This window comes from Xiphias gladius, chromosome 22 (assembly GCF_016859285.1).
Source record: "Xiphias gladius isolate SHS-SW01 ecotype Sanya breed wild chromosome 22, ASM1685928v1, whole genome shotgun sequence".
NCBI classification, from domain to species: domain Eukaryota; kingdom Metazoa; phylum Chordata; class Actinopteri; order Istiophoriformes; family Xiphiidae; genus Xiphias; species Xiphias gladius.
In genome coordinates, this window is record NC_053421.1 from 6144397 (window position 1) to 6169299 (window position 24903).

Here is a 24903-nt window from a genome sequence, read left to right on the forward strand (position 1 = left end):
ACATGTCAGCTGCAGATTCATGCTGCCAATCTCCCCTTCTACCACATCCCCAAGGTTTTCTATTGGAATCAGATCTGGTGACTGGGGAGGCCACTAAAAGTAGACTGAACTCATTGTCATGTTCATAAAACCAGCTTGAGATGACTTTTGCTTTTTGACATGGTGCATTATCATGCTGGAAAGTAGCCATTAGAAGATGGTAAATTGCAGCCATAAAGTGATGCACATGGTCAGCAACAATACTCAGATAGGCTGTGGCATTCAAACCATGATGGGTTGGTGTTAAAGTGGCAATCTGTAAGAATTGGCCAACTCGTACTACGAACAAATAGGGGGCATCATATTACTAGAAAGCTGGGGTGTCTACCGCTATTGTCCACAATCGAGTCCATGATCAGCTCCTTGGTTTTGCTGATGTGGAGCATGAAGTTGTTCTCCTGACATGTCACTGCTCTCACCTCCACTCTGTAGGCAAACGAATCTCCGTCTGTGATTCTGTGATGCTGGTGTCGTCAGATGACAGTGTTGGAGCTGTGTGTGGCCGCACGGTCATGGGTGAACAGGGAAGACAGCAGGAAGCTGAGCACACATCCCTGGGGGCACCGTTGCTGAGTGTCAGTATGGTGGAGCTGGCATTGTCGATCTACACCGCCTGTGGTCTCTGTCTGTCAGGAAGTCTAGGATGCAGCTGCAAAGGGAGGAACTGATGCGCAGGTCTTGGAGCTTCATGATAGGTCTAGATGACACTATTGTGTTAAAAGCTGAGCTATAGTCAATGAACAGCATCCGCATGTAAGTGTTTCCCTGGTCAAGGTGAGCGAGAGAAGTGTGCAGTGCGAATTCTACTGCATTTTCTATAGACCTGTTTGATAACTGGGGTGGACCTAGTGTGGTGGGCGGGGAGGATGTAATGTAATTTTTTGACTGTCCCTTCAACTGTTTGAACAGTCGCCTGCGGAACATCATCATCATTACATTTGCTTATGTATCTTGTTACGTATTCGTCAATGTTGTGTGAAACTATTTCAAATTGTTTGATCAATGAAAAATGTCCAAATTCTACAACTTTGCTAACCCAGGTTAAGCTGAAGCTATTAACTCCTTCAGTTGTCTGACAATAAAATCAAAGTCACTTCTATTTATTTGAAAAGTTTTTAATGTGAAGTAGCTGCAAAATATTGAGAAATGTTTGCGGTAACAATTGCTTCAGCAGAAAAAAAGGTTTAGATAGAAGTAATTGGTACTTCTCATTAGCCAGCCAATCAGCAAATCAGAAACAAATACCTGTCATTTACACCCCATCTTGTTTTCCTGAAGGGCCTGGACCCTTAGTTAAGTCCTGCCCCTCGAACGCAGACTAGCCAATCATAGCATATCACTGGCGAGCTCTGACCAGGGTCTGACAGTTATACGGCTGTGCTCTATAGACTCTCATGCAATGGTTTTTGGATTTTCGGCATATTCAGGCTGGTTTTGTGGATTCCGGGCCAGTCACGGTTAAACATTGTGTCTGGGGCACGTGTAACAGTGATACCGATCAAAGAAAGTCCGATCAGCCGGACGCTAAAACCTTTGGAGCTAACATTAGCAGAGTATAGCACGCCAATTATTAATTAGCACTTCTATGCTACGCTAGCTACTGAAGGTATACTGAATGTATACACATGCTGCTTTTGCTTTTAATGATTTTAACAGTGAAGCTTCCCTGATTTACAGGAACAGTGTTGCTCTTTAATTTCATATTATTCTCTTTCTCGATTGCCCCGTGACGTGGTAGCTCACTTGATACATTGTGATCTGTAGGCTTTAGCTTTTAGCCTTTAACTTTTTAACATGTTTTTGCTGCAGAGTCAGTTTGACATCCTGGATATATCCTGAAACACATGCTGTAGTACCTTCAGTCTGCTTCTCTCTGAAATTGCTTTTTTCGTGTTTCCAAAAATTGAGAGTGTGCAGTTAGTGACACTGTGTTAGTGACAGTTTGATGGACTAGCAGCGGATGATAACAAGGGGGGGGGGCATTTTCAAAACACAGCAGTTTGATGAGTAATTTCTTCCAAATTTTTTCAAAGCTGTGTTTGATTTTTCCAAAATATAACAAGAAAACAATTACCTTTGACCACAAATCCACATCCAACCAAACTCCAGACCAGGTCAGGTAAGCATTTTAGTAACGTATCAAGGGGAAGACGTGAGGAGAGAGCTTATTGGCTAAAGACAATTGCTCTTCCGCACAGGCAGGTTCTCTAAAGCAAATCATTTCCTTCTCTCACATCAGGCAGGGCTAGGTGTGCCTGTAGTTGTCACATTTCACCTTCCATAAAGCCATATGGCAACACAAGACAACCTCTGGACCAGCTGGCTGCAGCTGTAGCCGGCTTTCATACTGGGAGCGGTATAAAGTATTAATTGTTGACATCATGCTTTCAGACATAGATGCTCTGTGGTACCCTACCCCTCTGTTTGTAATAATTTTATTATTTCTGACGTATCTAATGAATTTAAAAATGTTCAGATTTGGACTTCTTACTTGATAACAGCATCTCTTTTTTATCATTTGATACATGGATTTTTTTTTTAAATTACGTAATTCAGATTCAAAAGCACAAGCTGGCTTCAGTGTTCTCTGGATGGTATCACTCTGAGGACTACTGTGACAGTCATTTGCAGATGTTACATATATCAGCTTTACTTAAAAGGTACTTTCAACTTTACTTAAAGGTCCTTTGACACCAGCAGTCATAAAAGTCTTGTTGGTTTCACTGCATTGCCTTTATCGTCTGCTTCCTGCACCCTTCTCTAGGGTCAGAGAACACATCATTTATCAGGCCTTGTTAGAGCGACTGCTAGCGACACACTGATTCTGTGTGTGTGAGAGAGAGAGAGAGAGAGATGATTATGAAGGGGCCATGGATCTTGAATGACCAGACTTGTTTTGACGACACAGAGCTAGAAACAGGAGCTTTTTAATCCTGACACTGGTGACATCCACTGTTAGTAACATAATTTCTAAATGAGTCTGTTATATGAAACGCTTTCACTAGGTGAATTTATAGTATATGACCAAAAGTATATGGACACCCCATTCCACACAAATTAGTTACGGGTCTTTTTTCATAATTGGGGTTGCATCCCTTATTTCCATCTAAGAGAAATCTACAGCATACAATTTTATTTAAGACAATATCGTGCTTCCAACTTTGTGTCAGCAATTCTGGGAAGATCCTTTCTTGTTTCAACATGACAGTGGCCCTGTGCACAAAAACATGTCCATACAGAAATGGCTGTCTGAGTTTGGTGCGGAAGAACTTAACTGGCCAACACGGAGCCCTGATCTTTAGCCTGAGAATTTAAGTGAAGTAGTGCAGTGCCAGTTCAAAACGTTCCCGTTATCTAATTAATAGTTCAATATTTAAGTCAATCAGCTAATCTCCATCATCTAATTTCCATGTCACTGCTGTGTAGTGATGATAATAATAATAATAAAATAATAATAATAATAATAATAATAATAATAATAATAATAATAATAATAATAATAATAGAACCTATTTGTCAGACAACTGATCAGAAAATATTGGACCACAAATTCAAAAGGACTGCTGTGACACATACACTCACTTGCCAGTTTATAACGTACACCTAGATAAAACTAATGCAGTGTAATACAACAGGCCTGCAATAAATCCTCCCTTCATGAGGATTAGAGTGTTCGGTTTTTATTGAATCTGTTTGAAAGAGGTGTTGAATTTTTTTTAATGGTCATTTTGGAGGCTGTGATTTGTGGTGCTGTTGCATGTACTGTGTTATACTGAGAGGTGTTCCTAATATTTTGTGCTTCCCATTTATGTGAATTAAGGTTGACAATCCTGTCTGTCTAAGGATAAAAACAGAAAGAGAGACAGAGATTTCTCCATTTATTATGGACACGGAAGCTCCTGCTGTTTGCTAGGAACAATTAGCGTTTTTCTTAATCCCACCTACAAGGCCCTGATTGCTCGATAGTTTCTTTAACCAGTGAAAACAGCCATCAGTGGGCACGACATCAGACCTATTTGAATGTCTGAACAAATCTGTAGTGTGGTGTGGAACCAAACTACCTGACCACAACCCATCAAACAAACACCTTTGAGATGGACTGGAATGCTGTCTGCAAATAGGGCATTATGGCCCAACATCAGTGGCTGACCTCATGCCCTTGAAGCAGATTGCCAGGTTCCAACATTTTGTGCAAAGCCTTCACAAAACAGTAGATGCTATTCTAACTGAATCTTATGGCCCACAGTTTCAGGACCACATAATGCAGTTACATGGGTATAATGTTCATTTTTTCCACACAGTTTATTTTTCATATAATGGAAGTCATTCCTTGTGTCATTTCACAAACTAATTAAAATTTATCTCATTACTTGATGAAGAACAGGATTGCTCCTGTAAAGTGCAGTTAAAAAAAAAAAAAAAAAAAAGGATCCAAGCAAGCAGCAAACATAATTAAAACCCTGCAGATAGCTTCTACATACTTTTTTTATGATGGCGAGTGCTGCAGTAGGAAACAAAATGACACAAGAACAAGGGGAGACTGAGTACTATGAGTCATTTCTGTTCCTGGAAACTAGCTTCTGTTTTGGGCGGCAGATTAGTGAGATCAGCAGACAGTCTGGTCTGACCTCACCATTCACATCATCATTAAAATTAAGGCCATCTTTCTTCTGTGGATGGATACATTTGTTGGTATATATCAAATCCCTAAAGAAAAACAAGGCTCATTACATCTGTCAGTGTTTAAAGGAAGAACTATCATGGTCTCTATTATTGAAAATTCATGCCCAAACAGCACTGAATCTCACTTGCTGTTAACCTGTCAGGTGTCAACATTGGCAAGTGATACTCCATTTATGCAGACAACTGACCGTATGTGCCTCTGCAGGCTATCAGGCAGAATGATTTGTATAGCTGCGCTGAATTACAGACAGTTTAATTCATGACTTAACTGCTGCTACTACCCAGTCGTTCCTTTACATGTACTTTAAATGGGATTCATGCATTTCTCAGTATCACACTGTCACTCCCACAGAGAATGGTTGTGAGGGCCCCCATGGAACCCATGAAAAACATGGATGGGAGATCAAATATGAATATCCCAATTTCACAAGCCGAGCAGAATGAAAAGGAATATACAATGGTGGCATGCTTGTGTCTTATAGCCTCTGTTCGCGGATATTTTCCTCTAGGGGAGCTGCTGCGGAAAGTATATCTTGCAATATAAAAAAAGGTACAACCTCAACACTTTTGTTCATCATTGTCTGAATTATAAACCATTATGTAATAAGGGCACAATCTGGCATTTCTATAATTGACTGTTTGCTAATCCCTGCAGCTCTTAATTATATAATTACATTTTGTCAACCTTAATTCACATAAATGGGAAGCACAAAATATTAGGAACACCTCTCAGTATAACACAGTACAGTACAACAGCACCACAAATCACAGCCTCCAAAATGACCATTAAAATAAATCAACGCCTCTTTCAAACAGATTCAATAAAAACCGAACACTCTAATCCTCATGAAGGGAGGATTTATTGCAGGCCTGTTGTATTACACTGCATTAGTTTTATCTAGGTGTACCTAATAAACTGGCAAGTGAGTGTATGTGTCACAGCAGTCCTTTTGAATTTGTGGTCCAATATTTTCCCATCAGTTATCTGACAAATACGGTCTATTATTATTATTTTTATTATTAATATAATTACACAGCAGTGATGTGGAAATTAGATGATGAAGATTAGCAGATTGACTTAAATATTGAACTATTCATGAGATAACAGGCACGTTTTGAACGGGCACTGCACTAGATCACTTAATAAACTGGCTACAGCTGATAAAGTCTGCTAGCGGTAGATTAATTGTAATCACTGTGTGTCATAGTAACCCCTTCCCTGAACTGGAGAATCAGTATTTCTTCCCTTAACTTGACTCAAAACTTAAAATGGGTATGACATGGATTTATTTCACGACTGGAGTAATATGCAGTTAAGAAAATCCCGGGCAAATGTATTTTTGCATCAGCGAGGAAACTATTTGAAACGATTTACAGACTGTAACAACAATCTGTAACATTAATTGTACTGCATTTGTCGAAGTTGTTGCAGTTGCAGTTGCACTGCTGTGATAAGCCATTTGCAATTTGTGGAGCTTTGGTCTCTGTCTAAAATAGTCCCACACTTCAGATGAAACTGTTCGAGGTTTTGTAGCTGCGTCGCGTTTTTCGGGTAATCCAAGGTTTGACCGGGTGGAGCCATCTTTGCTACGCGCCGTAGTCAATGACGTCGGTTGCATGGATGCACTGCCCAAGCTCTAACATAGTCACCGACTGTCGTTTAATATTGATCCTCATGTTTCGAGAACCACTCATCCAAAAAACGTCACAGTCAACACTTCGCTTCCTTGGGTCCTCAGCAATACAGGTGAAGTCTAAAGTCGATCGGGTGAGCGGTTCTCGAGAGAATCAAAGGGCAGACAGACAGACACAGAGAGACAGAAATTCCTCCAATTATAGTAAGATGTTAGCTTCATGGATTGGTTGAAAATGCTACTTCTGGCAGTTTACAGTGCACTTGCTTGAAAATAGGAACCCTGTAAAGCAGCCTTAAATATGCACTTAATGGTTAACCCTAACCTTAATATTATATCCTGCTTAAACAGTGAGGCTAAAAAGTCAGCATCCTTAATGATCCATGTAGAAGGCATAGAAACAGCATTGTTCTTGTATTGTAGTTAAGTGCAAGTTAGCCCTAGTATTAACTAGTATGGCTTGGGTTAATGGAACATGAACTTCCCCAAATCCTAAAGACCAGGACAGAGCAGTTAACATCAGCCTAAACTCTGGTTCTGTAGAATCCAAGACCAGCCTCCACACAGCGGTGACATAATATGTGCTATCATGAATGAGGCTGAATGGGGCTAAATGAAGTTAGCTAGTGAAATGCTCCTTGACCTAGGAAGTAATTAAGGCTTAAGTTACTAAATAGCCTACTACCTACAGTAGTAAGACATGCTAACATTTGCAGCTTACGTTAGAGCAGAGGAACGCTTGTTTAAACCATTCCTTGACAAAACATGAGCAAAGAAATCGCCTTCCAAACACTTTGGAGGAAAAGTATCTGTCTTACTGCAGCCGCTATGCCTGTCGTGCTTATTTATGGTTGTTAAGCTATGACTGAACAATCGCTGTTTGAGAGAGGGGTTTTTCTAACTGACAATTGAAAACTATTACATTGTGAGATCACTATCCAGAATTCCTACAATTAACAGGGAAATCCTGGGATTTCTCTGATTTCAGCTATTTCAAAGTGTAATGCTAATTTACTATAAATAATGACAACAGGTGAGCAAGCAGTGACTGCTGACTCTGTGGCACATCTCTTGTGTGTGAAGTGCTAAAGCTGATGATAACAGGACCTATCTCCCCTTCCCATTTTAATTTAGCTGTGGCTGGTCGAGAACAACCTTCCCAGTACTTAATCAACACCGTTAGACTGTAAACACACCACACGCTGCAATCAGACTGTTCACAAGCTCATAGCTCACAGGTCAAGAGAGTGTATTAAATTTGATTAGAGTTAGATTTAGCAGTTGCTCAGATGTGGACAATATACACATACACATATCCCCCCATGCAATCCAAATGACTGTGATACCCAGATAGACGGAGTAGCAGTGTGAGGTCAGGATGGTGCCACTACAACGCCAGGATTTGTCAAATTGGAGAGAAAAGCTATGAGCCTCATTGGAGCAGATTTCTTTTAAAGTCTTGAGGAGAATGCACAGGAGAACAATGTGCAATTCACAAAGTACACATACAGTTGAGCCGGGAATTCATTTACAACCAACTCATGTTTGATGAATGTCAAATGTTCTTCGCTCCAATACTCTTCTTCCAGATATAGAACTCGCAAAGAGCTTCTATTTTACAGCAATACAGTTTGCCAATTTGAAGATTTGCTTTGACAACTGGAAACTGCAGGAGCAACTCTCCTATATCATGATTTTTTAAAAGATATTTCATGCTTATTTACAGTGGACTGCGCTATAGTATGTGCTATGCCCTGTATGAAAAACCTAATGAGGAGCAGATATTACATCTTGATTGCAGTAAATTACCCAAATTAATTCAATCACATTAACAGGGCATTTGGAGGAGATACAAGCGAGACAGATTAGCCTTACTGATGTCAAGGACACAAAAAGTAAGTCATCTTTTGAGTTCATTATTCCTGATGTTGATATAAAATGGCAGAGCAATATTTCCTTCATACATATAATTTCACAAAGCAGAGGGATTTAGTCATATTGGTTTTCTATACTATTGTATTCTATACTTTTTGCTATTCACTTGCAATTAAGACTGAATACATTTATAATTTACAACATTATTAATAAATTATACATATTTTTTCCAATCTTAACGCAGGGGTTTATCACCTTTGTATTATATGAGCAGGAAACCGTGAACTAAAATGTAATAAATAATTGACAATTATTTTCTGGCTTCGGATCTGCTTTGAAAGTCATCTGAATGCATATAGTAAAAATATTGTGTACTTAAACATACCAGCTATGGAAAACACCATACCATCCTTCACATAGTCTATTCCTAATCCCTGTGTACAGTCTCATTAGTATGATTCTGCTGTAGAGCAAGTTCACCTCATATGCATTCCCATGATGTCCACTCAGAGCACTCAGTTATTGAACTTGACCTTATTTCCTTGCTCTAATATTGTATATCTTTCCATGTATGCCGTGTGGCTAGCGTTCTGGCCACCACCACATTATCTAACTCTCCTTGATGATGACTCACAGGCCCAACCTTAGGCAACAGAGCTCAGGAAAGGGGAGAGATGTGATCTGAATCCAGCAGCAGTCAGTAGGAGATGGAGGGAAAAGGGCAGTTTATTTTAAGATGCCTCTATACCACTGGGTAGATTTGTCAGAAATCATTTAGAGATGCTCCAGTAGAACTTAAAAATAAGATATCTGGATGAATATATAGAATATGTGTATGTTTGTGTGTGTATGTTTGAGTTTTGAGGCAAAGTGATTTCATAACCATGCAACTGTTTTTCAACTTTTTTACTGCTGGTCTCTGATTAGTTGATTGGCACGCAGATGACTGTTTTGGAAAATGTATTGCCCATGCATCTTAAATAAACTTTATGATAATACAAATAAGTATTTTCAAAAATTTTATGAAACTAATTGTTCAAAATTTCGGGAAATACACATATTTACAAGAATTAGACGAGAAGATTTACACCACTCCCATGTCTGTAGGGTAAACAAAGTTACCACCAGCAGCTAGTTAGCTTAGCTAGCACAAAAACTATAAAAAGCTAGTCGGGCTCTGTCCAAAGATAACAAAACCTTGTTATGAGCACCTCTAAATCTCACTAATTAACAAGTGTTTGTTTATTTCATGTAAAAAAAACGAAGGGTTAAAAAAAAAAAATAAAAAATAAAATAAAAATGGGTTTCATTGGTGGTTATGTGCCAGACTATTTTTGGCATCTTACAGTAACAACATGACGCCCGGTTAGCCCGGGCCCGGTACAAATGTACAGTCAAGTACTTTTCCTCAACAAAAACCTCTCCAGCTTCTGTGGGTTCAAACCAATATCTCTCTTCTTACGTCTTACAAATTCAGCCAAAGTAGAGCACATGGTCCAATCTCTATAGCCCTCCAGGCCACTTTACTTGCACTACTTTGGGGCTGGAGGTAGTGCAACTAAGTAAGCGGAGCGAGCTCCGTGTAGGAGGTTGATGAGCACTGGCGTGTCGTTGAGGCTGCCACCTTAGCGCTCCTGTGAACTCTGTGTAAAATGAGTAGAACTGGCACCTTCTTACCTCTGTCCTCATACCCCCGCTCACTGTGAAAATACCCTTAAGATTTCTCTAAATCTCTTCAACTGCCTGTCAAACTATACTTTTATACCACAATTGGTTGAGAGAATGTTAGCGTTGGGCAACCGAAGGGCTTTTTAAGCAAGAGGATTGCACCCGTAGCTCTTGTTTTGTTATTCATAACAGCCTTGTATTTTATATGGCATTCTCTGACAAACACAATCAGCTAAAGAGCCACACAGCGCTGTCATGAAAGCAGTGTGTCAGCGTCAAGATGATGCTTCATTTACTCCATTTTCAATCAATCTAGACCGGTACAACACTAGTCTAGTTTTGTACATGTGTGGCATCAAGAGTCGTGCTCCCAACACTGGTTCTTCCACATAAAAGCCTTGTAGTGTTTTTAATGTTTTAGGAGATTAGCTTGAGTAATGACATTGAAAATTTCTGTGCCATCTGTTGTGAAGTCATATCAGAGTCAATGTAGAATTGGGTTGCCTCTCAATGAAGAAAAGCTTTTGGCTTTTTGGTTTTAATAGTGCGCTGAGACCACTATATCTCCTCCTCATAAATTACAGAGACCTGTCAAGTCAAGCCCATACAAGGGTCTGCTAGCAACCACTACAGGCTGTACATCCAATCAGAGTAAAGTGGTTAAACATTCAAACCAAGTGTCTGATGACATGATTCAAAACCAAAAAAAATATTCAGACAGCCACTGAATTAATGTTAAAACAATGTTTTCTGTAATTTATTAGAAAAAAAAAACATGAATGTACTCGAATTAACTGAATAATAGCTTAATTATCATTGTTTATCTACTACATAAATACAGAGATGTGTGTTGAAACTATTTTTCCTCATCTCACCCATTCTCTTATGGGACCTCTTAGGATAACTTTGTAAATACATCATTATTAATAGGCTCACTGTCTCAAACATCTTCAAAGTTAATTATATCTTTCAAATAACCTCAAAAAGAACCTTTTTGGCTATTGGAAATTAAGTTTGACCATACAGTACAGTAGTTACAAATTCACACATCAAAATAACATAGTGGAGCTACAAATTCAGCCTCAGGTCTGGAGCTAAACTGAATTTTAAATGACCAGCTGTTTTTTTACTCATTTAGTGACTTTGGATTTAAGCTTAGAGTGACATTGTTACACATGTAGATAATATCTATTTTTCACATGTAACTGGCATTTTACATGTAAAATATACGGTAGATATGTAATGTTATTTTATTTGCCATTTATATGAATCATGTACTTCACATGTATATAATACATACATTATATGTTATATATTTTTTAAAAACTTAACATCTATGGGTATCTAAAACTCACAAATGCATATGCAGCAGGAAGTTCACCAAGCTTGTCTGGTTATGTCATGTGTTTAGGTTAAGAAAAGAAATACCAGAACAATTAGAAAATATCCATAATACAGCTGCCAACGACATGTTATCAGAGCACCGGTGTAATGAAGAGGGAAGGATCTACCATGAGGTTATATTGCTAAAAAACATCTTTCTAAAGCAAAATGGTTCATGACTAATATGAGAGGGGGTCATGTGACAGTCACCGAGATATTAGATGGGTAATATTATAGCCTACAGTGGGTGATGTTACATTGTGCAGCAGAGGATGATATTGGACAGAGACCTGCATAAGGGCCCTGGAGCTGCTGCCAGAGTGAGAGAATATTTAAAAAAAAAAAAAAAAAAAACTACTGAACTGTAGAATTTGCTGTAACAAAATATACCAATAAAATCATAAAATCTAACAAAACCTGTTGGTAAATTTGCAAGCCATGATGATGATGATACAGGTAAATTAGTTTTTTTTTTTAGTTGAGTTAATCTCCATATTATTTTTTAACTTCAGAGTCATTCTTATTATTTTTGGAGATTATGATTTCAGGTCAAATGAGGGTTTTTTGCCCTGTGAAGAAAGGCAGACTATAAATGACTTGAGCACTAGGTCTGGACGACTTGTGAATTTCGTTTGTACCTTAGAGAAAATTCAAGTACCAGAAAATTGGTGCATGCCACAAATTCGCTAAATCGCTTGTACATGCTCAATGAGAACAAAACTTTTTCTTAAGTTGACATTTTGAAGATCCACGGTTTTCACAGGACAGCAACAATGTGTAACAGATGATGGACTGATTATTATTTCCATGTATGAAAATGTTCTAATTTTAACCTGTGATATATGATGATGATATGATATATAAAGATGATTCCTATTCTTTCCACATCCTGCTCTGTCCTACAGTAACTACCATAAGGTCCTTCTTTTGAACTGCTTTGAATTTGTTACCTTAAACCATGTTGCTGTCCTTAGATACCACTGTCAGTCAGTCAGTCTCGGAAAAGGCCGAAAAAACAAACAGTATGATTCATGCCTTAATGCCTCCTGCCAGATAAGGATGAGCTCAGAGCACATTCATCAAAAAAAAGCAGAGGCCCTGGTACAATAAATTCAGCCACTGCACTTTGCCATGATCACAATAACGTCACAGCAGTCGGGAAATTGGGTTAGATGCAATGGCAGAGGGAGATAGTCATACACGCTGCATATCTGAATCCTAACTGATGGCTGTTTGAAGCCATTTTGTCTGGACTCGCAGTTTTATTTATCTATTTATTTTTTCTTAAATCTGCCCTTACATAAGATATGGAATCATCTGAGCCACGAGGATGAAAGCCCAGACAGAGAAAAGACCGAACAGTTACAGAGGCCGACCAGCTTTGAAACGGTGGCAGTTGTTTTGTTTTTTTTCCTCCGGAATTCTCTTCACAGCAAATTACCATGCTTAACAAACACATCCAGCCACCCGGAGGTGCTCTCTCTGCTGCTCTCTGGCTACCGCTGGCCCAGTCTGTTTACATGACATAGTACTCTACCCTCAGATATAAAAGAGACGACAGGAAGAGAGAGGTACTGTCGGCATTACAAATAACTGCTATCATCTAAAATACATAGAACAATTTAAATAAACACCAGCTTTGCTTTTCCAGCACTGGGGATGTAAATTTGTATGGTCGTCCTGTGCTGTGGATGTTTTTGTTGTTTCCCCCTGGCTGAGCAGTGTTTACCCTCTGGATGACATTGAGGATGCTGCCGCTGCCAGCGTTTCAGTGTGAGTAATGGAATAAACGTTAATTTGACTCTTTTTCAGTGTTCACCCCAGGTCAGTGATCTCCTGGGGCACCAGCTGCTGCACCTTGCTAAGCTGTAAACCATCCATCCAGCGGGAGGACAAGGAGAAAGAGGGAATAAAAGAGAGGAACAGACAGAGGGAAGGAGATGTACAAAGAAACAGAGTGAGAGAGAGAGGGAGAGAGAGGTCGTAATGAGGAAGGAGAAGGCCAAAGGGCAAGGTTGACTGTACTGCAACATGGATATTTACCATATGCCAGGGACTGCAGTGTGAGTGCATGTTTTTTACTATTTACAAAGGACTGAGATCACAATTTTCTAGCACAGTTCTCAGGCACACTATTTTTTAGAGCAAAAATGATTAATGAATTACTTCAGTTGATTGACAGAAAAACAACCAGCAACTAGTTTTATAATTGATTAATCTATTAAAAAAAAAAAAACCCAACTAATTATTGCCTGGTTCCAGCTGACCCAAATGTGAGGATTTGCTGCTTTTTGTTTCATGCAATAGTAAATTGAACATCTTTGGGTTCTGGACTGCTGGTTAAAGAAAACAAGCGATGTGAACGCTACAATATAAAAATACACTCTAATGGGACTTCATAGGATAACTTTGTAAATACATCATTATTAATAGGCTCACTGTCTCAAACATCTTCAAAGTTAATTATATCTTTCAAATAACCTTAAAAAGAACCTTTTTGGCTATTGGAAATTAAGTTTGACCATACAGTACAGTAGTTACAAATTCACACATCAAAACATAGTGGAGCTACAAATTCAGCCTGAGTTCTGGAGCTAAACTGAATTTTAAATGACCAGCTGTTTTTTTACTCATTTAGTGACTTTGGATTTAAGCTTAGAGTGACATTGTTACACATGTAGATAATATCTTCAAAATACACTTCAGGTTGTCTTTATGCACGTATCACTCTTGTTCTGTCGGATATGCGTGAGATGGACGACATAAATTTGTCTGAAACACTTCCTGTGTAGACAAGCTGAAAGAATAACCAACCGAGTCTCTTACCTGCTCTTTTTAACTAAAAGACACTGTAATTCACTTGTAACCAGATGTAGCCTGTGCCCAAAAACATAAAGCTGTAGTCAGGTTATGAAGGGAGATTTGTTATCACACAAACCATTTTTCCACCTCCCTACAGTCATAGGATAAGATAGCAACCTGCTTTAGTCCTGTGTAAACCTCATCACAACAGTCGTTAGGCTCAGACTGTTAAACTATTTGATTCAATAGTTCAGCTTGACCATAAATCTGCCATGGCCTAAAAGTGATGCAATTTTTTTTTTTTTTTTACATTTTCGCCTTGACTGCTGCTCTACACTCCATGTTATTGTATAACATTAGATCGGCTAGTGTTTGTAATGCTAAGTAGGATTTGACTAGCAAAGCATAACTCCCTTATTTTGCACTGACCAGAGCCATATCTTCTTAGGAAAAAATAAAGCCTCTTGAATTTTTGCAAGGTTTCAGGTAGTTGTACTGTACCATTTCATGGTGTCACATTTTTGTCCAACCTGTGGGTGGTTAGTTGTCCTTCCTCGCCATCACTGGGTTACTGCGACTCGCACACGTTTTTGTTGCTCATAACAAGCCGTTTCTTCCACCGCGTTTTACTCCTCTGTCTCACACGTTAGACATCGATGCCTACCTCCCTCTTCCTGTGCAGTTGCAGTGTCATGACGTGTAACAAACACTTGTCATTTGTTGCTACAGCTTCAGGAGAAACAGGTTGGATGCTATGGATTTCTCCGCTAATGCTAACGCAGCAGATATGCAGCAAAAATAAGACTGAATACAGGCCTGAATTGAGATCGTGATCTTAATACTATTAATCCTGCAGCCCTTCTACAAGCACTCAACACATTGAGACAACCAAAATATACAACCAATGAGATGCATTCATATCAGCCCTAGGTTATGGATGCATATGAGCAGCAGATATATTAACATCCTCAAACACACGCAGCCCATCAAGTCTTCCTCTGGTGTAAATCTGTCACCACTCCAGAGCCATTTAAATGGAGAGTGCTGGCAGTTCTATACCCACCCCCTTCCTCCATCACTCTCTCTCTTATCTGGCCACAAGTGATGAAAGCCCTAATCTAATCTAATCAAGAGCACCACACACAAACCTTTTGCATATCTCACTTCATGGATTAACAGAGCAAAGTGGGAAACGGATGAAAAATAAAGAGTCAGATTAGAAATGATCTCTTGAAAGCCTTCTGAATGATGGAAGTAGGAGGGAAAAAAAACCCAGGCAAAAAATTGTCAGGAACCGTCCTATTCTGGGGAGCCGTGCAGCTAGGCCCGCTACCCCCAGCAGTGGTGAAAGCTCGCCTTTGAAGTTGGAAACGGAGCCTGGGATGTAATCCTGTAAAATATAGTTCTAAATAAAGCTGCATCAAAATTTCATTAGCCTGTGGCCATGGCCTGCAGGCTCACTCTCACCACTTTCACTGGCTGACATTCAACCTCTGTACATTGATCTGATATACTAGGCGATGCATTTTGGAAAATTAAAGGCTCCTGAGGATACGTATAGCACTTTCTTTCTTTTAAATGCCCAGCATACTCTTATTGGGGCGTTTCGGTTCAGCTGCAATTGACTAAATTAGTAAAATAGCGCATCATGTTAAAGCTACAACATGCACCAATTCACAGATTAAAATAACAATGATTATTAGCCTGTGTTTTATATTATAAATCATGTATATATGTACAGGAATTCCACTCCTGGGGCTATAGCATTTGCTGTTGTCATGCAGCTGTCAAACACCGAAAGGTCACAACGCGAGGAAGCAGTAAGGAACATGTGACCAGTGGAAACACTGGACATTTCTGTTGTTTCTTTTTTTATTGCAGATTTATAGCCTCCAGCTAGAGGTGGAGGCTCTAGCTGCCTCCATCCATATTATCAGCCCCTGATGATATGATCTATGCTGTAAACATTAACATTTTTCATCCTGGTAATAAATACATACATGCCCTGCATTGCTGACATGATCCTGCAACTTTAAAAGCTGACAACAGGCAACAACAACAAAACAGAACAGTGACTTGTTCAACCTCAGGGGCCTATACATAACATTCCTGGGTTAGATGGAACATACAAATACAGTTTCAAAGGCCACAGACCACATTATGTCTGCATCAATTCTGAAACACAGGCAGTAATATAAATGCTTATCTAATGTTTAAAACTGCACTAATCAATTTTTATATTAAAAATGTAATGTAATGTAAAAGGCGTCACTCAGTGCACACATGATTATCAAACTCTGCAGCTCCCCTCAGCTCTACGAAATATTTTAGCATCTTTTAGCTAATTGTTTTGGTTGTCTGCTCTTATCAACCGTTTCAAGCAGCAACAGGAAAAAACTTCTGCTAAACCCCCTATGTTAGCTGATGAGCACTTAACAGCAAATCCAAATTTAGCAACTAGCTGGTGAACATAGTGGCTTACATATATGTCAGATGGCCAGAAACATGACTTCAAACGAATGCTAAGGTTGCTCTTTGTTAGCTGTATGTGTAATTGTTTGCTAAAATATATGCATATGCATATGTAAAAATGAAAAAGGTCACCTTATGTGGCTCCAGCGTAGGTTGAGGCTGAAGGCAAGTTTGAAAAAAAATGTGGCGTTAGAAAGAAGCAAGCTTATAGAATGCAGCATGCTCCTCATCTCTGCTTGAGGTTACCAGGTGGAAGTGACATTACATTACTATTAGCATAACACAGAAATCTCCCATCGTGCAAAGTTAAATAGATAGCGCCTGATTTTTTAAATTTGGTGCAGCTAAGTTTTATTTTAACTTTATGGAAACTGGCAGTGGTGCTGACATTTACAGCAAGCTAGGGTAGTGACAAAAATACAGATGGTCTCTTGCTTGTCTAGCCATAACTGGTGTAAAATTAGCATGACTAAATACTTTTTCCACACCGAACAGTAATTAGTGTCTCAGGTTTGTGGGTTATTAATCTGATTTCCATGCAAGAGTTCCACAACAACTATTCTCATAACCTTTCCTGTTTCCCCTCACAACTGCAACCCACACAACAGCATAAAACACAAAACATATTGGTGTGGTATATACTTGTATGGAGGTCACTATTTCCAAAAATGACAGTGGAAAAAGTCCAAAGTTGCTATTTTGCAGCCAATTTTCATCAGAACAGAAAGCACACCCATCTGAACTTAACTCTGATTAAAATGGGAGGACACAATCTTGTGTGAAAGTTGCCAGAGAGCACTTGAAACGGCCCAACACCATGTGTTTTAGACAGCCACAACGTACATCTGCTGTGGTGACGGTAGCGGTATTTATCCTAATGATGATTAGAGGAGATAGTGTAGCACATGAGGCCGGGATTGTAATACAGTAAGCTGTAACCTCGCCTTGTCCCCAACAAATACAACATAAGGCACCTGTTCATAAAAGTGACTGACGGTGAAGCTGTTCAGTCAAGCGACTGAAATGCTCAGCTGGTGATTTGCATGTCAGAGAACAGCAGTAGCTATGATTTTATCTCTGGCTACGGATTAGCAACCAACTGATTCACCTCCACACCAAAATCACAAACTCTCTTTAAATACGATGCAAAATCGATGCTGTCGTTGAGTCAGTCAAATCAACTGCCTTCAATCAATAAGAAGTTACACTGAACGCTTTCATTGTACACTGACCTGTGCACTTCGAGCAAGACGATGTGGAAGATTAATCAGATAACACTGAGTGACTTTAATATCAACAATCAATGAAAAGATGATAATAGAATATAATTCCTGAAATGTACTCAGGCAGTTTCTATGACACTTAGAATATCTGAGAACATATAGAACAGTGTGTTCACAAAAAAGATATTTTCCTCCATATTTATTAAGTCTTACTCTGCTTAAGACCATTAAGAAACAGTAGAATTAATGTGGCCCTTGACATTTGATACCTCCCTCTTCCTTGTGTCAGCAGAAAGCCCTCTCCTCATCAGTTTGCTGCAAAGTTTAGCAGTCCTCAGGCTCTGTTACTAATACTGTCATATTCTATGTCCAGGACCTGCTTCATCGGAGGCTGGCTGATCAAAATGCTGCTGCCATCAGCATTCGTAAACTAAGCAGAAGAGGACTAACTTGGACATCTGTAGCCAAGGGACTGATTATATCCACATTGTTCTTGCAGGCTTGCATAGTAGCCCCTCGTCTTTGTCTCTATGTGTATACAAAATTTATATACATACATATAAATACATATATATATACACACACACACACACACACATATATACACACACACACACACACACACACACACACACACACACACATATATATACACACACACACACACATGTATATATACACACACACACAGACACACACACATATATATATACACATGTATATATACACACACACACACACACATACATACATACATACATACATACATATACGTGTTTGTATGTGTGTGTGTGAGAGAGAGAGTGTGAGTGTATCTATCTTAATCTTACAATGTATATATATATCTTACTAAGCCTTTTACTTCTTCAGCCACACTTTTGCAACACCCCTCAAGGTCAGTCAAAGGAGAGTGAGTGTGCAGAGATGGGATGATGGCCTGTTCATCGTGATTGGATCAGCAGGCCTTTGTGGGGGGTTAACACATCCCAGCATGCACTCTACTCCCCAGACACCATTTTCTTCCCACCACATACATAAGTAATCAAGTGCAAGGCCCCTTGATGTCAATCAACAGCTCAGAGCTAAAGACAGTCAGATATCCAATTACTTCTTATGAAGGTCAGGAGAAGGGGGCAGGGGTCAATGTCACATCTGATATTTTGCTAAGACTGTAATTACCAACATGTCATTATAAGCTTAACTACCATGATGAAGATGTGACATATTGATTGCTGTATAGATAAGGTCGGAGGTGCAGGTACATGCACTATGATGCACGACATAATGGTACAAGAGCATGCCAAGGGCAAACAGTTCATATAATGAGAGATTCACATAATAATAATAAAGGTGTTTACTTTCTTTATTGTTTGCATTGTTTGTGTCATCCACAGCTACCAAAGGAAGGCACCTTTCCACAATGTATCACTATAATGTGACATCCCACACTGTATGTTTAGCACACTTCCTGGCCACGATACAGCAGAACATTTGCTCTATAACTTTAAATGTGGAAAAGCTTTCAATGGATTTGGTGAAAAACCCTCTTCAGGTCCACCATTTTGCTGCTAATGAGTCCAACTCACATTGCAGTAATTTCATTACAGCTCCCACTGAAAGCAATTACTGGTCCAGTCGTGACACCTTCATGCTGTCTCTCCAAGATCTCTGTCTGAGCTACTGCCAGCATGACAGTTATTTCCTGTTCCTGTCCCGACAGTTTCCAAAAACAGCTGCGAGGAACTAGTTTTGAAACATGGCTGACAACCAAGGACGGAAAATGAATTACTCTTTGTGACAGTCCTTGAAGCAAACACCTCCACAGCCTGGGAAGATTATGCTGAGTGACTCCAAATGAAAACCTTGGGGTCAAACTAAGGCTGTGTTGTATATTAGAGCTAAGTCTATAGAACACGTGCAACATTTGGGTATAAACAGACTGACAGAAATTACGTACATACAGAACTCTATGGAAGTATGAGAATACTATACAATGTTAATACCTAATACTTACATGTTCTAAGAGCTGCAACACAATTGTAGTTTTACCTCTAGAGGGTGTATCCATGCAGATGGAAAAGGAGAGGACAGGTTTGAATAAATAGTCAGAGTCAAACAGCGGACAACTTGGCAACAACATTCCAATAGGTCTTGAACTGAATCTTTGTCCACTCATACTGGTTCACAAATCTGGAGCCAGAAGCCATTTAACAAAACCTTTTTGCTTGGATAAATGAAAAAAATAGACACTGTACAAACCTTGAAACACCTAACATACTGTTAAACAATTTGTGTGCTGTGAAACTCAGTTAGAGTTTAAGATTAAATGGTGCGCCTGCCAACATTGTTATAATTCAGATACGATCCCTTTTAATTTCATTACAAAAAGGGTTTTGATAACATGGTTGAACTGGGAGTTAATCGATAACTTGTGTGACCACTTGTGTTACTTTCCCTTCTGACATAACCTAGCAAAGCCATTCAATAACTTTTACTTTGTGTTGCTTCACTGGATTTATTGATTACCATGATATCTGAGCACTATCACTTTAGTAGATATCAAAGTTAGTCTCAGTAAATCAAACTTCTAACCTGAATAATGATCTCTGACAGGAGTTAGTTGTGGTAGGATTGGGTGGGCTTAAGATGCCTGGTTCCAGGCTTCAGAATCACTGATCACATATCAGATTTGTTTAGCAATTCAAACAGGTCTGGTGTTGTGCCAGGTGGGATTAAGAATGGGGATATTTGTCCAATTTCTCCCAGTGACCACTCACCGTATGGCAACATAAAAATTTCCTGCGGCCCTAAAAGCATTCTCCCATTAGACCACCATTATCAAAGAGAAGTCTGTAAAACTGAAGAATTAATGTGGCCCTTGACAACAAGGTCAATTATTACTCTTTGTACTATGAATTTTTAACCCATGTAGGTATTATATATTTCTAAAACTTTCCCAGGGCGTACACAAGCAGTTTTTATTTACGTGAATTGTGAACTCTGTGAAGTAAGCATGAGCATGTGAGCGGGGTGAGCGGGAAAAACACTAATGCACACATGTTGTGGGCACAGGTGATTGAATGCATGGGCTTTCCGGGGCTGAAGTCCAGGGACGTAGAATTACAAAGGGCCTCGGAAATCCAATACTAATAGAATTATATTGCCTTATATACACTGTGATTGGCCAGTTCGTTGACAATTCTGATCTTTATTGACACTGTTTGGTGATGTGGTAATGTCATATTATGAGCTGCACTGGCAACTTCTTGATTGCAAGAAAAATCTTAAGCAACCGTTGTGGAATTGAGAGTTGTGATCAAACGCGAAAAGCTCTAAAGGAAAAGGAAAAGCGAGAGCAGGAGTTACTTAAAAGAAATACCAAAGTTAACAAGATTTTTCAACACAAAGTGAGAGGTACAACTCTGTGGTGGCTAGCGCTATTGTTAACAGGGTGCTTCAATTTATGGTCTGACAGGATTAAATTGCCCCGTCTGTGGGCCACTAATGTTGCCAACTATTTACATTTAAATAAGATTTTTTTTTTTTTAAATGAAGGAATAAAAGTCAATTTAAACTAAACTGACTAACAAGGTTTATTGTTAACTATAATTATTTTTCAAGCTGCTATCATCTGATTAATATGGATCTATATCTACCTTTAATTTCTATATAGGGTGTTGTACAGTCTGTGGAACGGAAGTATTATGCGTAGAGAGGATCCAAACACTGGAATAAACTCACATTTTCAAACTTAAATTGTCAAGTTAAATCATTTAGATGAAAAAACAAAGGAGGAGGAGTTCCCGAACAAACAATCAGGATTAGTGACTGGTTGTTAGGTATTTACATTTCAAGCTCAGGGGTCTTAAAAGTTACCAAATCTAGCAGGAAAGTCGCCAAGTTGCCACTACTGGTGGGCTGCAAAATGTACAACCAAATCCAGAAGCTACAGAATTTATTTGGCTTATGCCCTCCGTGAGCAATTTTAATTCAATTTTCATTCATTTTTGAGTCCGGTATCCAGTTCTCACAATACATCTATGAACTACATCCATGACAATTGGTGACAGAAAAATTACACCCAAAATGGTGTGCAGCATAGATGAGATAGACACAGCTGTACAGGTTGCTGTAAGCTGACTGACACAAAGAACTCTTAAATCATATTTCTTCCATCCTGATAAAAAACACAAACTGCTCCAGCAACCGTTACTGTAGCTTGGTACCAATTGGTTAGGGCAAAAACAAAACAAAATACCACCACCTACTATCAAGAAATCAGCTAACATGAACACAATGTCAGGTCGAATGAGTGAAGTGAAGTGAGTGACCACCATTGCAAGCAAATCACACCTCTTCTTTTCATGGAGCAGATATATGCTAGCAGGCGGAAGAAGATATAGCAAGAGAAAATTAGTAACCCAAATCAAGGCTGTGATGCATCACTTCATAAATGTTTTCATCAAGAACGGAAGACTCAGATTAACAATGCTCCAGTTACATTTGAAGTTATCACATGTAGACACAAACAATCAAGCTGTGGATATGCTGCACTCTCATCTTTTCCATAATAGTAAAACTGTTAATATTATCAGAGGAGAGAGCACCAAACAAAGTCTAAAGCAAAGTGCTAATCTTTTGGATTTATTATGTATGCCCCTGTTCTACATTTCATTCCATTCCAATCAAAGGTAAACTGCGTTGTTAGATGTTTGATTAAACTTTAATGAAAAACTTTTAATTACCCTCTTGCACTGTACGTAAGTGCTGTTGGAGATGACTCGAGGGAACCTTAGAGGAAAACCAATTTTAAAAAACCCACAGATAAAGCCACAACAGCACACAGCAATCTCTGACAGACACAGATTTCCTCAGCCACTTTATGTTTCGTTCAGCAGTTTAGCAAGAGAAAAATGCTTTGTTTCATATTCAGCAGAAAAGAGAATGAGCTTTGAATTTCAAGATGGCAACCTATTACAGTCATTTTGAGCGTATCCATGTCATCTAATATGCTGACACAGCCCCCTAAAGATGGAGAACTGGCTCGGTTTATTAATCTTCTCACCCGCAATATGATGATCACACACACTGCGAGGAGACAGGTGGATGGATGCAGCAATGTGACCATCACATTATGATACCTTAACTTCATCCTCACTTCCCATCAACATAAACTTCCTCCTCCTTATCCTTAGTGTTGACGTCCAGTGTCTAATGACAAAAACCTAACATAAACCTCATCCGGCTTCTGTGACCATCAAAGTGTAGGCAAAGGAGCAATCGATATCTTACTAATGCAGTGGTGACTCCTCTTTGTCAGTGTAAATCAGGATTTGAGAGGTGGATGTCAGTCTAATCTCACCGTGTGGTTCCTACACTGTAGATTCTGCTGCCATCAATACGAGGTTCCTTTCACATCCCTGTGGGCTTAGCTACAGTTCGCAATTATGTTACAGCGAACAAAGGCACCATGCACCACATCCAAAACTTGAAAGGCCTCCTGTGGCCAGAGTTGCCAACTATTTTCAATGAAAAGTTGCGAGATGCCTCTTGATGTCACATGCTAATTTGGATAACATTGACATCACATTATAACTACTTTATTTGCATATATCCAAAACTTAAAAAAAATAATTAAAGGTTAGTTTAAGTTAAAGGAAGTTAAACTAGACATAACTGGCTGCTGATTGGTGGACTGGACGTGCTGGTGCTCTTCTCCACTCTCTGACCACTCAGCCACATCATAGCATTCACTGAAAAATATAATATATTTTATATAGGTTGCACTTGCAGATACTGTCCTTTGTCATCAGTTTGTAGTAAGAAAAGTTATTTCCTATGTCAAAATTATATTTCAGATGCCACCTACATGTATAAATACATTTCTGGACAATTAGGTGCACATATAAAAAAATACTTCTGAACAAATGATAAAATAAATGTGATTTTTTTTTCCTAGTATGGCCTGTGCGCACACAGCAAATTATGTTTCACTGTTTCAATTTCACATTTCCTGTTGAACAACTACAGTCAGGCAAGCTATAATTTCTACACAGGACCTCACTATAGGTTATATATTTAAAAAAAATAAAAAAAGGTTTTAAGGTAATCTGACTACACATTATAACTGTATTGATTCAAAATCCGCTGTTCTATTAGAATTCAGGAATTAATTATTCAAGAAAAACTCATTTGTGTTTTCAATGGGAGAACTAATGGGCTGTTTTCAGTAATTTATCCACTATAACATACTGAAATATAAACCAAAGCTGAGCTGTGAACTGCTCCACACAGGATTTAAGCAACACAAAAGGAACAACCAAAGGCATTTTGTTTTGTCCACCTAACCCACCCTCACCTTACACATACTGGCTAAGCTAAGCTAAGTGACCACTTCTTCCTTGCAGTCAACATCCAGAAAAGCCAAACTGATAAAAGATTTATGCAGACTGTACGCTACCACAGACCACATTAAAAATACAGAATGTACACACAACCTAAGAACATTGTAAACTGGGTTTACTATCCTTCCTACAAAGGCTGAATGAGAGTATTTACACTTCTGTTTAAAGGGTTCTCAGGGGTCTATCTATTTAGAAATATGGTATAGATATGGGTGAAGATACTGTGTCTCAAATTATATAATTTATACATATATCTATAAATATATTAATATGGACTTTACCCTGAACTGATAATGAAGGAGAATGGTGTTTGTGTTGAGACCTGAAATAAACCAGCAATTTTTTTCACATCAATGACTTTTCACATCTAAAGTCATGTGTGGAATGTAGCTGACCAGAAATGTCAACCATTATCACGTTCTTTTTTTTTTTTTTTTTTTTATGAGCAGGTAAGAACAGATCAAAAGTTACATTGTGCTGACCTTTTGGTGCTGAACATTTTGGCAGCGCCTTCTTTCTCCTGCTCAGTGGCCTCTGGGACGGTCGAGATTTGATGTTGACTTTTCGAACCTGCAGGACGCATGCACACATAGACAGACACACACACACACACACACACACACACACACACACACAAAGCAAAAAGACAGGGACAGGGGACAGAAGGAGATAAGAGTGAGTTTTTCAGCATCACAGTCAAGTTGCCCTCAAGTTGTTTGG

At 39.0% G+C, this 24903-nt stretch overlaps 1 protein-coding gene across 2 annotated transcripts in view; it reads right to left on the reverse strand.

The window, feature by feature from the left end:
- The window catches only part of oxr1a (oxidation resistance 1a), a 153870-nt gene that overhangs the window by 113627 nt on the left and 15340 nt on the right, over nucleotides 1-24903 (reverse strand). For both annotated transcript variants that reach the window (XM_040117154.1, XM_040117153.1), the window contains exon 2: nucleotides 24666-24753. In XM_040117154.1, the coding sequence (XP_039973088.1) occupies nucleotides 24666-24682 (17 nt within the window). In that variant the 5' untranslated portion in view covers nucleotides 24683-24753. The remainder of the gene's footprint in view (nucleotides 1-24665; nucleotides 24754-24903) is intronic.